The sequence below is a fragment of the Carcharodon carcharias genome, chromosome 17 (genome assembly GCF_017639515.1).
Source record: "Carcharodon carcharias isolate sCarCar2 chromosome 17, sCarCar2.pri, whole genome shotgun sequence".
Classification (NCBI taxonomy): Eukaryota; Metazoa; Chordata; class Chondrichthyes; order Lamniformes; family Lamnidae; genus Carcharodon; species Carcharodon carcharias.
In genome coordinates this window covers 83776390-83792299 of record NC_054483.1, presented here as the reverse complement: position 1 = coordinate 83792299, position 15910 = coordinate 83776390, and the positions used below count along the sequence as shown (strand labels likewise).

At 39.3% G+C, this 15910-nt stretch overlaps 1 protein-coding gene across 1 annotated transcript in view; it reads right to left on the bottom strand.

The window, feature by feature from the left end:
• dock1 (dedicator of cytokinesis 1) overlaps positions 1–15910 on the bottom strand; it is a 693250-nt gene that overhangs the window by 85210 nt on the left and 592130 nt on the right. The window contains exons 41-42 of the mRNA XM_041210280.1: positions 5531–5672; positions 2963–3044 (exon numbers count right to left, since the gene is read on the bottom strand). Of these exons, the coding sequence (XP_041066214.1) occupies positions 2963–3044; positions 5531–5672 (224 nt within the window). The remainder of the gene's footprint in view (positions 1–2962; positions 3045–5530; positions 5673–15910) is intronic.

Below are 15910 nucleotides of genomic sequence, written 5' to 3'. Positions count from 1 at the left end.
GAAGGCTTTATTAAATTAATAAATAAATTTTGCTCAATTCATAAACGTGTCCCAGCTCATGTGACACTGTCATATGAGGGGACATGTGTAAATGATTTTTAATTAAAAATTCTCAATATATTCTTAATCTCCGAGGTCGCTCCGTGCTTTAGGAAAATTTCTGCAACCTTTTGTGCGCATGCCGTGTGTCACATTGGGCGGACTCTAATTGGCCTGCCCACTTAAAATGGCGTGATTGAGCTGATCGCAGGCGGCGAATGGCTCTGCGTCCGCCCATGCCAGCTCCCGACCAGCATGCCTGACAGGAAGAAAATTGTCCTCCATAATTAAAGGACTGGAGATACCTCAAAAGGTTGTGGGGCTGGAGGACATTACAGAGGCAGGGAGGGTTGAGGCCATGGAGGGATTTGAAAGCAAAGATGAAAATTTTATAACTGAGGTGTTGCTCAATTGAGATCCAATCATAGATCAGCAAGCACAAGGGTGCTAGGACAGGATTCGATGTGAATTAAGGCACGGGCAGCAGAGTTTTGGATGATCTCAAGTTGACAGAAGGTAGGCTAACAGTGCATTGGACTAGTCAAGTCTGGAGGTAGCAAAGGCATTGATGAGAGCTTCAGCAGTAGATGAACTAAGGCAGAGGCTGGGTCAGACAATGTTTTGCAGGTAGAAATAAGCAGTCATAGTAATGGCATGGATGTGCGGTTGGAATCTCATCTCGATGTCAAATATGATGCCAAAGCTGCAGACAGACTGGTTAAGCATCAGACAGTTGTGAGCAAGGAGTATTGAGTCAGTGGCTCAGAAATGCTTAGTTTGTGGTGGGAGCCAAAGAGAGTGTGGAATTTTCTGGCACCGTCGTGGCAAGACCTGTCATGGGAGATTCGGCAGCTCAGCCAAAGGTCCACTGACTTTTGGCAGGACCGGATGATCCCAGCAGCGGGGCGGGGCCATAAAGTCCCACATTGTGGCTTTGACCTTCCCAATACTTAACTGGAGGAAATTTCTGTTCATTCAATTTTAGATGTCAGACAAGCAGTCTGACAATTTAGAGACAATGGAGAGAGGTGCTGGTGATGAAGAACTGGGTGTTGTCAGCACTACATTGGAAATCAAGGTCGTGCTTTCAGATGGTGTTGCCGAGGGGCAGCATGTAGATGAATAATAGGATGGGGATTGATTATCTTTGCTACCATCATGGTAGGATGTTTTCTTTTCGGTACCTTGGCAAGGAAGAAACCTGATTGGAGAGGTTCAAGCTCCAGCTGAAGCTTAATGCATGATTTGTAAAGGCTTAGAATGATTTCCTGGTTTTTGTATTCAATTGCCCTATTTAGGAAGCCAAATACCCCATATACTTTCTTAACCACCTTGTCAATTTGCTATGCTACTTGCAAAGATTTCTGAATACGCACCCTCATGACCCTCTGCTTTCTCACTCACCACAAACCAATTCAATTATACTGTTGCTTCATTTTGCTCCTCCTGAAGTATATCAGTTCACATTTATTCAACATAAATTGTATCTGACATGTGTCTGCCCACCTCACCAATGGATATCTTTCTGAAATCTGTTATCATCCTGTTCACTTTTTTGACAATGTTGCCAAGTTTTGTATACAATTTTGAAGCTTAAGGACAACACACAATTTGGCAGCGTCATTTTCCACCACCCTCACGTGTTTCTATTGCAAGTGAATGATGGTGGAAATATCACCCTATAATTCTCATTCTTCAGCTACATGAGCCTTATCTTCCATAAGTCTTCCACATGCTTGGTGTGAATGTTGATTGTTAGAGAGGAATCTGTCACAAGCTGAATCATGCAATGTAATTTCAGCTTTTTTAAAAAAGAAAACAGTAAGAAAGAAACCATGACATTTAATACTTCCTGGTCAAATAAAAAATTACAATAATTTAAAAGCTAAAAGCTTCACTGGAGGTTCAGATGAAAAATCACGATGACAGTCAAACTGGCACAGACAGAACAATGGCATTATGAAACTGAATGCAGATAAGTGTAAATTATTGCAGATAGGAAGGATACAATAAGCAATGTGCATACTTCATGTAGTGAAGTCCATTTTAGTGGATTCAACATTTGACAGAGCAGCAACTACAAAACCAAAATAGTAAAATAAAATAGAAAACAACAGAAAATGCTCGAAACGCTCAGCAGTTAGGCAATACCTGTGGAAAGAACAGATAAATTAACCTTTTGGGTGCGGACTCCTTGTCAAAATTAGTTAACTCACTTATTCTCTCCACAGATCACAATTAACCTGCTGACGTTTCCAGAATTATCTGCTTTAGGTTCAAATATCCAACGACCTGCAGGTTTTTTCTGCTTTTTTTTACAGTAGAATACAAGTCAGAGGACGTCGTAATCAAACTGTGTATTGCTCTGGTCAGATTGCAGCTTGAGTGCTCTGCCTAGTTCTAGTTGCCAAGAGACAAATGGAGCATTCAAGTGCTGGAGACAATGCAGAGAAGAGCCACAAGGTTGATTCCAAGTGGTAGAGGTCTGAATTTTGAGAAAATATGAAACATATTAAATACAAATACAGAAAAACAGACTTGGGTTTTTCATCCTGGAGAGAAAGCATCTTGAAAATGATCTCATATAGGGGTATGTAAGATGGTAAATGGAAAGGTCAATTCAAAACACTACTTCAAATTAAACTATGATATTATGACAAAGGAACACAGGTTCAGAATAAAAGGCAACTTCAGGACTAATATCACAAAGTCCTTCATGCAGAGATTGATAAACACCAGGAATGAATTTCTTGGGAGGACGGTGAGTCAAGAACTATGAAAACATTTAAAAAACAATAAAGATGCAGCAAGGAAGTTTAAAGGGCTGTTTACAGATGGATGAATTATGATGGGGCAAAAGGCTTTTCTCATCTGTATGGATCTCATGACTTTTGTAAGCAAAGTAGGCAGCAGAAGGTTTTACCTCAATATTTGTTCCGAGACAGATTTGTTCTTGAACTTTGGTGGGAGTTCACGTATGGTTTGTACTGTGAAACACTGAATATCTACATACATTTGTTAAAGAGTTTACTTGAGTATATCTCAAACACCACTAGTTTAGCCATCAGATATGGCTGAACCACACCAAGCACTATCAAGCTTCACTTGTCTATGCCAAATCTTCCCATTATTCCAGGATCAATCTGGAAAGTAAAGATAACCCTTGGCTTTTTTCTTCAATAGCCAACTGTCTATAGAAACCCCTCTTTGTTTATCCCACTTTCACCTCCAGAAATAAATATGGGGTGCTCATGAAATTTTTTTGCCAGTAAAATTGAATCCATCTGTTCCACAGCTTCTACTGCTACCCCTTTCCTCTTTGTCACCAAGCCAAATCTCCCCCACAGGCTCTCCCCTGCCCTAGTCTGGATCAAACTTCCTTACTGAGTGTTTCGCCTATCTTACTTATCAATTTGTGGTCAGAGCATCTCCACCAATGGATTCTTTTTCTGTCCATTACCTCTGGAGGTTGTCAAGAATCTATCCTCTTCCAGAGCTACATGTTGCCCTTGATAAATCATATGAAAACATTGGATTGGCTTTCACTTGCGTGCTGATGACACCCAGCTGTACTGCCACACTATCCATTTTGATCTCTCTACTGCTTTGAGTTAAACAATAGGGAGTTGAAGGCATCATCATTGGCTCCCACTACAAACTCTGCACATTTTCCACTGACTGATTCTATACCTTTCTGATAACAGACTTATATTTCTGACTCCATATCTTCTCCATCATAAAGATCCCCTTAACCTGTGAAACACCACCTGCTTCCACCTCTGCCATAGCTCATCTGCTGCTGAAACGTCAATCAATGTATTTGTCACCTCCAAATTAGACTATTTCAATATTCTCCTGGAAGCCTTGTCTTCCATGCTTTGTAAACTTCAGCCCATCAAAAACCCTGCTAACCCATATCCTATTCCATATCATATCCCAATCATTCAGCGCCCTTAACCTTGCTGGCTTAAATTGGCTCCCAGTCCTCCAATGTAAGATTTTCAACTTCATATTTAAAGTATTTTGTTGTCTTGCCTTCGCTACCTCCGTGTCTCATCCAGTCCTATAAAACACCTTCCCCAGCCTTTATCCTTGTGTGTTCCCTCCCTTTTCTTCACTCCACCCCATTATTAACGGTGATGCCTTCACACATCTAGCCAAGGTTTAGAATTCAATGCTTAAACTCACTGACCTCCTTCTCCTCCTCCTTAGATCCACACCAACCAAGCTTTTGGTTACCCCTCCTAATACCTCCTGCTTTGGCCCACCATCCGTCTTTGGTTAGTGACAACTTTATGAAGCATCCTGGGATGATTTATTTGTACGTTAAAGGCTCTATGCAAGTGCCAGTTGCTGTTTCACTTCACAATGTTACTATTCTAAAGTAATCATCCAATTATACTAGAAAATCCAGTTTTCATCCTTTTCATTACAGCTACTTTATTAAAGTTTTTGGAGACTTCATTTGCAGTATTGAAAACTAAGAATAAAATTAAACAGAGAACTATTAATAGGTAGTTACATTGGAAAAAATAATCTTACTGTTTATATGCTGTAAGAATAGTAATAAAGTCATATATCCCCAATCTATCAGACAAATATGGATGCTGATTGTTCACCAGGTATCAAAAAAAATAGGTTCACCTATATTATTGTCAATGTGCATTTCACTAAATATATTATCATGTACATGATTTACATGAGGAAGAAATGGTATCTTTATGGAACATTGTTTAGGAATAAATCTTTCCTCACTCCTCTATTTAAAGGCAATTAGACTGGGACCATAAAATTACATCATTGTGCCAAAGCTCCTTCTAGACTATAAACATTGCAGGTGGAAAACCCCTAATTAAGAGCTATGCTAACCAAATTTTTAAGATATATAGCAAAGAAAACTGAAATAAATTAACATTTAAAAAAAAACAAAGCAACTTTTTGGCACTCAATCTACTTTAAGAGCCCTTCCTGACACAAATTTACTTTAAGCAAGATTAAGGAGAGTTTTAATTGGAAAAAATGCAAGGCACTGAATACATTGTTATATTCTGGTGTTTGTGGCAATGCCATTTGAACATGATACATACTATTGTCACCAGAATTTCAGGAAAACATAACTTGACATGGAAATTTAACTGCAATAGCCACCCAGCTGAACAATTATTGAGTTTTTTCTTTTAAATTTGGACTACCTTTGGAATGTGCATTTTGAATTATGGACAAATTAGAGTGAAGTGGTATTGGCAACAAGTTATTACTGATGTGGTACTGGTGAGAGCAATTTAGGCTTATGAAATAAATGTGATGCACAAGCAGTGCTTTGGATCCAATGTATAAAATAAATCCGGTGAAAATTTTACAAAATCACTACGAGCATGCACACTCATATTTTCTTCATTTATAGAATTCTTTTAAATTGAAAAATTGGTTTGCTTAGGAAAGCATCCCTTCCCTGCCCAAAGATACACATGCCAGCACATTCTAAGGATACACTGTCCAGAGGAATTTTTAGTGTCATCACTTGGAGGAGATGTTGTCTTCATTTTTTCTGCATTGGGGAATATAGTGAATAGCCTTGCTTCAAAGTCTTCACGTCGCTCGTACTCCTTTCCTCTGTAAATGAACATCTTGTTCTAGAAAAAATATTTTTAAAACAAAATTTTATGAAGCTCTGTAGCTAATTAGAACAGTTAACTCTCCTGCAGTCTCACTGCTGCACAGAATAGATGGAGAAGACAGTAAAATTTATCACCAACTCATCTTCGTCATGACATATCTCAGGCATCCATTAATGCCCAAGGCCCAATTGAAGCAATTTTCAGGAAGGCCTGAAATGAGCCAGCAGCCCACCTACCTGGAATGGGTGAGGGGGCATAAATAGGCAAATTGTCATCCCATGGTATTGTCAGACCCCGACTACTATTTTCAAGTATAAATGGGTGAATTTCAGGATAGATGTGAATCATCACACAATGAGAACTCTGGCTTTTCAAAGGGCTGCAGCACTTGTATATATTTAATTTACTCCAGTTCACTCATGAGTCAGTGTAAAAGTCAATTCAGTAGATTCACAGTGAAAATGTTTGCTATTGTACACCACTGCTGAGGCTCCTCAGAAAAAGTCCAGGAAATCCATCTTTTGCTTGGCCTCCCAATGATCTCCACCCTGATAATGGTTTCTTTGGGGCCATTCTTGAGATCATTGCCCCCAAAGCCCAATTTGTACGCTGGCTGAATAATGGGAGCTGGCCAATTTGCCACCTTCCCAGATCTAGTGAGCTGCGGCTGAGCATCTTTCTGGTGCCCAAATCTCACTGGGGGAATGTTAATGAGCCAATGCCTCAAAGTGGCTTGTGTGTCACTCTGGAATGAAAAGATGCACAGAGCATCCGCCCTGCCAATTTCACGCATACACTTTTATATTGCACCTGTTCAATTTTTCTTTTGATGTATACTGAAAATATGGTAGTCTGGACATACCAATCAGCTTGTTTTTACTTTCAAATGCATCAAATGTAAAAAATGTAAGAGTGAAAATTCATGACTACCCTTTTACTGTTTACATTTCAAGCTGTTTGCTTTCTTTCTTTTTTTTGATTGCATTTTCAAATGCAAAGTTTTAATCATTCTTATAACCGGTTGCATATTTCTATTTTAAGGGCAAAATTTTCCCCCCATCAGGGGGAGACCAGTGGGAGCGGGCGGGTTCCTGATCAGCGAGTCGGTTGAGGGCACACTGCCATTTTACGTGGGTGGGCCAATTAAGGCCTGCCCAGCGTGAGGTCCGCCAGGAAACGCTATGCACTCCCTGTGTGGGCAGTGGGGGTGGGGTTTCCCTCAGCACATACGTGCAAAATAGCGCACAGATCTCCCTGAGGCTAAGTGCTGCCTCAGGGAGATCGGCTCAGGTTTTCAAAGTTTAATAAACTAAAAATAAAAATAAATTTAAAAATTTTCCCTGCCATGTCCCCTCATGTGACACTGTCATGAGTTGGGACATGTCCATAACTTTTATTTAAGCCTTCCATTAAAATTTAAATGCCCTTATGACCAGTGGATGAGGTTTCATGTTTTCTCACAAGCCCACCTGGGCTCCTGGCCTGCCCGCCAACCTTAAGGTTGGACAGGCAGGTGCATTAATGAGCTGAATTGGTTTTCAAATGGCCTTAATAGGCCGTTGACAGGTTGGTGGGTGTGTATCCGACTTGGCTGCGCCCCTGCCAACCTGGAAATAGAAATGACGTGAGGTGACTTCGGGGGGTTCCACCCGATGTCAGCCCACACCAGCGAGCGGGCCCTGCCCCTGTTCGCCGACTGGAAGATCCTGCCCTAAGTGTCCAAGAACAAAGCAAGAACTTAACATTTCTAACTGGAAAACTCACACATTGATTAATGACAAATACATTTTATTCTTTCAGTGAGAAGTCATACATAATTTATAAGTGTCAGTTGAAGCACCAAAAATCATTTTTTTTAATTTCAATTAAAAGTCTAAGAGAAATCTGATTTTTTTAAACCTTCACACAATAAGAATTCATGCTTTTTGAAGGATTGCAACGCTTGTATTAATTTGATATACTCTAGTCCACTTAAGGGTCAATGTGAAGGTCAATTTAATAGATTGACATGTGTAAGCGATTGCTAATGTACAAAACAAGGCATTTTAAAACTGGGAGTTTTAAAAACCATGTTAGAACATCTATTATAGACATTTTTTGAAGTGCTTTGAGTAAGTTGCACTGATAATTTATATTACTTTCCATAGAAGGCAATGACTTTAGACAAGCTCCAATGGAAACTTTCACAAGATATTCATAAGACAATTATAATTGAATGTGAACATACATTTTAGATTGACTTGTAATCTATAATTTTAACAGAAATTTTGTATTAGACTACATAGTAAGCATTAACTTGATTTAGATTACCACAAGTAATTAAATTTAGGAGGAGATACAGTTTTTGCAGTAAAATTACACATGTAAGTAGCTGTTTGAATTCATTGGCGAAAAGGTGTATTGGAAAAAACAGATAACATTGTATTGGGAGAACATCACAACTTTTCTTTCAAGTACTGTAACATGAATAGGGTAACAATACTGTTGTCAATTCTTTTGGCCGTGAGTAAAATTATTCACAAAATCTTGCCTAAAACTAGAAATGTGAGCAACACTTAGGGCAGGATTTTCCGCCTGTAGGGGGTGAAGTTGAAGTCCGATCGGCGCCCAAATTGGGCCCCATTTTATGTGGATGGGCCAATTAAGGCCCGCCCAGCATGACACCTTTGCGGAACCACTATGTGTTCCTGTGCAGGTGGGGTGAGGGGGAAACCTTAAACCTGAGAGTACGCTCTTTCGTGCATGCACACAAAGAAACGCACTCATCTCCCTGAGGCTAACTGCTGCCTCAGGGAGGTCGCCTCTACTGTCAAAAGTATTAAAAATAGAAAAAAAAAATTCCTTGATATGTCTGCGAGTTGGGACATGTCCATAATTTTTAAAAAAACTTTAATTAAATTTTTTAAAACCTACATGAAACCTCATCCCGCCCGAGGATGAGGTTTCATGCTTTTTCTAATTCCAGCCAGGGCTCTGGGGCCTGCCCGCCAACCTTAAGGTTGGACGGGCAGGTCCATTAATTAGTTTAATGGCTCTGTCAATGGCCTCAATTGGCCATTGACAGGCTGGTGGGCACACAGCTGACTTTGCAGCGCCCCCACCTACCTGAGAATTTAAATGGGGCGCAGTGACGTCGGGAGTTCCGCCCAACATCATTGCGCGTCATTCTACGTGTCGGTGAGCAGGCCCCACTCCCAATGGGAAAATCCTGCCCTTAATGTTTGTTCATTATACAAAAAAAATCTAAGAGAGATGGCGGCTGAGGTACTTTGATGGTATAAGGATGCTGCAAAGTCATTTCACATCCAAAAGCTGAATGCAAATAAAACTCATATTGCTGATATATCCGATGTTTTCTGTAGCAGTATGGGTCACATCTAAAATGTGTTTAGGTGATGTCAACCCAGCTCTTAGTAGAAAACTAGCCACAAATTATCACAAATTAACGCCAAGAACTATGTTTTATTTTCTTATTCTAAAAAAAAATGGAGATGCCTCATTTTCATCATAATTTCCAACACAAGCAACAACAGCTTGTATTTATATAGCACTTTTAACATACTAAACTATCCCAAGGCTCTTCACAGCACTGCTATATGGCAAAAGTTGACACTGAGCATACACAGAAATATTAGGGAAGATGACCAAAAGTTTGGGGAATTCCAATAATTAGCGCCTTGGAAGTTAAAGGCATGGCCACCAAGGGTGGTGCGATTAAATAGGAGATGCTCGCGAGGCCAGAATTGGAGGAGTGCAGATATCTTAGAGGGCTGTGGAGCTGGTGGACATTACTGAGATAGGGAATGGTGAGATCATGAAGGGGCTTGAAAAATTGAGGTGTTGCTTAATCAGGAACCAATGTAGGTCGGTGAGCACAGTGGTGATGGGTGAACATGTTAGGGAATGGCAGCAGAATTTTGGATGACCTCAAGTTTAATGCAACAGCATTCTGTAAATATGCAGTTCTGACAATATGATTGAATAAAAGTAAATTAAAAGCTGCCACCAGGAATGCACCTATCTACAATAATGCTCAGTTGACACCTTGCAAGCAGTTCGAGATATTAACCAGGATTAAAATGTTTGTTAAAGCAGATATTGTATGTTTGATTAAAATAGGTCTGCAATAGTTGTGATTGCCCTAATTTATTCACCAAGCAGCACACTAACTGCCAACATCTATAATGGGATGTTATGAACAAATATTTGATGGGAAAGATGGCCCACAGACATAGAAGGTAGGCAAAAACATGGCAAAATGTTGCTCATAATATGAACGCAAGGTCAACTGTGCAAGGTACCGACCTAGAGATTTAGAGAATTTGCACAACTTAAAGAGGAGCACAAAGATGACACATGAATAATGATTGCAAAGAAGCAGAATAGGATATATATAGACTTGAAAGGAAGAAGTAGTTAGAGATATTCAGCGAATTTTCCTGTAGCAAGGCATCTAACGACATCTGCTATTAATTTGACTTGCCCTTGCGCATTTAGGTTTTTTATTTTTTTTTTTGCATGGCAAGTTGCTGAATGTGCAAGTTGGTGACATTGCAGCAAGGGAAACAAGGCATCTGAGATCTGAGTGGATAGGGAAAACAACTGTGTACTTCCTTAACGAATCAGACTGAAGCACTGTGCAAAAAACAGCAAAAAAACTCAGAAGTAAATGTGATAATTAGGTGAATGCACTATGAAATCAGGTACAAAAAGAAAAAATGAGGGAAAGAAAGACTGAATTGAGAAAAAAATGTCAGAATGGAAAATTAAAAACAGTAATAGGTTTGCATTTTTAAAATCTCCAACAATTAAAGCCTGAAAGAATGATATTCCACACTGGTAATAGTTAATTGCCACTCTGCTTCTATTTACTTAGCTTGCACTAGAGCTTCACATTTCTTGCCCAGATTTCCGAACTGAGCCTCCTCAGAAATGTGGAACATGCCTGTTCTGGGACTCTTTCCTTGTAATGCAGGAGCGTCGTGGGGAGCCAAGCCACGCCTTCTTTTTATGTCACTAGCTGCCATATTCCAGTAAATCTAAATGCCCCAAAGCCGCTTTGAGAAGAGAAGTGTGTAAGGTAAGTGGGTGAAGGGGTAGGGTGGCAGGTGGGTGGGTGAACGGGCAGAGTGGCAGGTAAGTGGGTGAGGAGGTTGAATGGGTCGGGGTGTCATGGGGGGATCAGAGAAGTACTCCGGTTGGTAGTTGGGGGGGGGGGGTAGACAGGTAAGTAGTCAGGGTGGAGGGAGTAGTCGGGGGGTGTCAGCAGTAGTTATCAAGGAGTTAGAACTGTCTTCAATCCTTCCAATTTGCACTGGGTAACAATTCTAGTTAGTCAGTTGGAATTATTTGGAGTCTCCAGCTTTAACTCAGCGTTTTGGGGGGTTCCAGGCGCAGCATAATTGCCTACCGGAAATCTAAACGTTCTGGATAATTCCCATGTGGTCAGTGCGGGAGACTTCTGAGGAGCCCCCAGCGTATCTTGGGGGGGGTACCTCCGAGTACGAACATAGAGAGATTGGACGTTCTGGGCTATTTATCATGTCATTAAAAGTATACTTCGGCTGAAATAGTCAAAGCTTAAATTTCTGCAACGAATTTAGTTTATACCTGCCATATGGATACAGAATTGCTATGCCATGCAATACATTTTGAAGCCATTTTTATAAGGCTAAAGGTGGAATGGGCAGCAATTTTTGGACATCTGTGTTTAATCATGCATCTGCCCCTCACTTGAAATTGCTGTACCATTTGAGCATTAGTAATGGCATGCACTGTTCACCTCATTATCATTTTGACAGGAAAATCCAGGCTATTAAAAATTAGTGAACACAGGAAGGCTTGTTCCAAATTGTCAATCTCACACACATAGATCATAAGGATCATAATTTAAAGATTTCCATTTTAACATTAATACATGTTGCTTTCTATTTGTTCAGCCCAATATGCTTTAATTTCAAAATATTTTGCTGGAACAAATACTGAAAATCTAAACTTACATATTTATATTTTTCTGTAATTTATGAAGTGAGAACATAACATTGCATAGAATTTTACAGCACAGAAACAGGCCGCTCAAACTAATAGGTCTATACGGGTATTTAGCCTCCCACATGAGCCTCCTTCCACCTTACTTCATCAAGCTGTCTGCTACATGTGAGACCCTACAGGTGACGTGGTGGCTCAGACGGTCACAGTTAATAGTAATTACTTGTTTTCACATGTCATAGGCTGATGTGCTAGGTTGTTTTCTGAGTCACTAGCTTTTGCTAGCTTTCTAGATTGGCATGCAGGCACTAACTCACAGGTCACGTCATAGGAAAAGGTTGTGGAAGCTTGCATAAGGCCATGCTTTGCAATGTCTGAATGAGACACACAGAACTTACCATAATAAATTATTTTGAGATAATCAAAATAATTCTCAGTGTAACAGGGAAATGACCGTGCAGATTGAAAACTTTAATACAACTGAATTTTGCAAAGTTAATTAATAGTATTATATACCATTGAATTAGAATAATTGGCCTTATTATTTATGAAAAAAGGTTGGAAGAGGATTGTGTGGAGGATCAACACTTGTGTAGGCCTATTGGACTGAATGGCCTGTTTCTCTGCTGTAAAATTCTGTGTAAGTCTATGTACTAACCTATGTAAATTCTGAACATTAGTTTCAATTTTCAGTATTTGTTAATCAAAATATTTTGAAATTAAGGCATATTGTGTTAATTCATTCAGAAGTCAATTGGTGAAGTAGGAAACCAGGCACCAATTTTTTACTTAATACTAGATTTATTTACAGAATGCAACAGTACAAATGTCTGGCTCCTCCCTGGCCAACACTCAGTGTCTCAGCCAGATTACTATATATGCTTTGGAGTATAAAAACTAATGAACCGCCCCATAAAGAGGTATAAAGAAAACCGCTGGGCAGAAACTGGTGCCAATCACACCCATTACGGATCTTATCATCCTGTGAGTATTAATATATATGTGCTGAAGGTACTTAATCCATCAATGATCTTCACTAGTGTGTCCTTAACCTTGATAATACAATTATGTACCTTTAATAGATTCTCCTCTTTTATTTAAAAAATTGTAACACACAAACAATATTTTAAAATAAAAAATGATTTTCCATATTCAGTATATCACATCACAATACAATACAAGATGCCATTCTTCTAGGTCCTCTGATAACTTATTTGTGCAATTATTTTTAAGAAAAAAGAAACTTTTTTAGCCAGAGAGTGGTGAATCTATGGAATTCATTGCCACAGAAGGCTATGGAGGCCAGGTCATTGAGTGTATTTAAGACCGAGATAGATAGGTTCTTGACTGGTAAGGGGATCAAAGGAGAAGGCGGGAGAATGGGGTTGAGAAACTTATCAGCCATGATTGAATAGCGGAGCAGACTCGATGAGCCGAATGGCCTAATTTCTGCTCCTATATCTTATGGTCTATTTCTTTTGTAAAGCAATTCAACAATTGGTGACTTGCGTTGACCCATTTTATCTAGGAGAAATCTTTTCTTTCTAGCCTCTCTTATACTAGCATGGTCAATTCTTAACCTTTTCTCAGTCACATTCTTTGTCAAACGGTTACTTACATGGCATTCAACATGCAAGCTATTCTCAGATGCCCCTTGTTTTCAGATGCTTCTCTTAAAATATTTGATAAGTAAAATGCTATATCTATTGCTTCTATAAAGCTGGTGTTCCTGCAGCTAAGGTACTTTTAACCACCCTTTTTACTTTCTTAGCTTCCCAGACCAAGAGACAACATTTTCCATTTTCACTCATAAAAAGTATTATAAACCCAGCTGTGCTAAAATACCCAACTAGAATTGGCATTGGAAACATTACTAAAAAGGACAAATTTCATGACCTTTGGATGACCCAAGGCTGGAAACTTGAGTACATTTTTTTCTGTATTTAATTTCTTTAAAGTGTTAGTTGTTCTTAAAACATCCTCAATTGCAGCATGTTTCATCATGGTACTTAGTTCCAATTCATCAAACCTGGCATTGGGTCTTGGCTGATTAACCAATTTAACTGTCTAATCAAGCTTCTTAATGGTTCTGTTTCTTCTTTAGGTGCAAGATCATCTTTCTGTAATAACCTAGCATAATTTATCGGGATAAGGGTAACACTTTCTAGATATGATACTTGATTCAAGGCTGCTCTAGACATATTCTATTTAAGATCTAAGCCTATACATTTAAAGGCCCCTGAAGCCTGACTTCCGATGTTAAGTTCCCCGTTAATCTTATTTACAGCAAATTTCAGATAACTTTCTCACAGAAAATTATTGGCATGTATCATAAAGATGCTTGAGAATTTCCCTTTGTGGTATTAGTAAAACATTGCTGGATCTGCTTTCAGCTGAGTACAGTATAGTGCCAGCAAGGCAGACCTAACTGAGAAATACCATGCGCTTGATGCACCATTCACTCCACAAACACATTTGTTTCATTTCCACAGTTTCCCTTCTACATCACTTGCCTCTTTAGGTGGTTTCAAAAACATTTCTCCATGAAACTTTCCATCATGTAAAAACGCAGCTTTTATATTGATCAACCTACATTCTCACGAATAACAGCTAAGAAAATTTTCAGTATTACTCTTCCTGCCGTGAGTAAGATCACTCTAACATCTTGATCTCCAAGCCACTAAATCTAATTTTAGCCTTATAGGTCCCATCTGGGAGGATATTCTGTACATTGCATCTGTATGGTAAGACTGACTGTCCTATCACACAGCGCTAAAGGTATTTTGGGTTTCTTCTAATTGATAAGGACTAATACCCTTAACCATTTGTGGTGAATTCTTTGCATGGACTGCCCATGCCAGGGTAGTTTGTTTGAGTGGCCAAGATCTTACTAAGAATCTCATCTATAACGGTGTGATTTCTTATACAAAGTCCGTTACTGAAAGGACTTTCAGCTGCAGTGTTCATGATCACAATACTTATATTTTTGCACATCTCCAAACTCGTCATTGGCAAATTTCCTTAGTCAGAAATTTAGCTGGTGCTTCCAGTCTGGTACCTATCCAATTTTCCATGATTTTTTCCGAAGATACCCATTCCTCCTTTCCATGTATGGCTGTAGAAAGGCTGAATCTGATTGCCATTTTTAAAAAGAGTAAAATGAAAATATTTGTCTTTGTCCCCTTTGAATCCATGGCTACTGCTTCATTAAAGTCTTGTGCCAATGGAAGACTTACAACAGGATGTGGTGACATCCTCCAATACGTCTTGCATATATCACAATTTTTCAATAATCTCTTTGATGAGCCTTGTGTACTCTTCATCAACCATCCCTGAGTCATTTAATAGGATTTTTAATCTATGACAAGTAGGCTGAGCAAATTGTCCATGTGACTTTAAGACAATTTTGCTTTGTCTCTCTCAAATTTTTATCACCTTATGCTATTGACAATTCTTTAACGTTCGGATCAGAAATGCCAGATTTTGTTAAGGGGTTGCAAAAATGCCATGATTGGGTAAACTGCAGATCTACTGATTTTCCAAAAACAATTGCTTGATTATATTCCATGTCCAGTTTCATTTGTGCCTTTTTCATGGAAGGCTTGCTCAGCAGTAAGGGTATCTCACTAGAGGCTACGTCTGTACTAATAAAGTGACTTACTCCAGCTACTTTGTGTAGAATCACCACTCTTTTCAGTGACCTCAATGTGATGTCATCCCCAAACCTGAAACATGGAGAACTTTCATACTTCCTGGCCTTACTCTGATCCTCATTACTGAGCGAATCTAAATAACATTTTAACCAACCTATTCCATACACTGTCAAGGTGTGCCACTTTCCACATGGCACAATTAGAGGAATCTGCGCAAGTACACTCAACACTGGACTAATTCCCTCAGACTGATCATTATCAACTTCAGCTTGCAAATTCTCTTTGGCATGCTTTGCTTCAAAAATTCTGCTGTTCCACTTTGGGCAGTTCACCGCATAATCATATTTTGATTCACATCTGAAACACCTGTTAACAATTTGCCGGGCACTCTTAAGAGTTCATTATTACTCCTCCAACCCTGCTGTTTTACAGATCTGCTAAAAATGACTTCATCTTCATTCCTTTCTCCTGTAACTCTTCTGTTGTGCTAACACCTGTGCCCTGTACCTAATACTACTGAAAATCTGCACTCACTGAGTGCTCCATTTTTTGCAACAGCATGGTATCTCCCATTTGTGCCATCATGGCTGCTAGAAAGAACTGCTTCTCAAG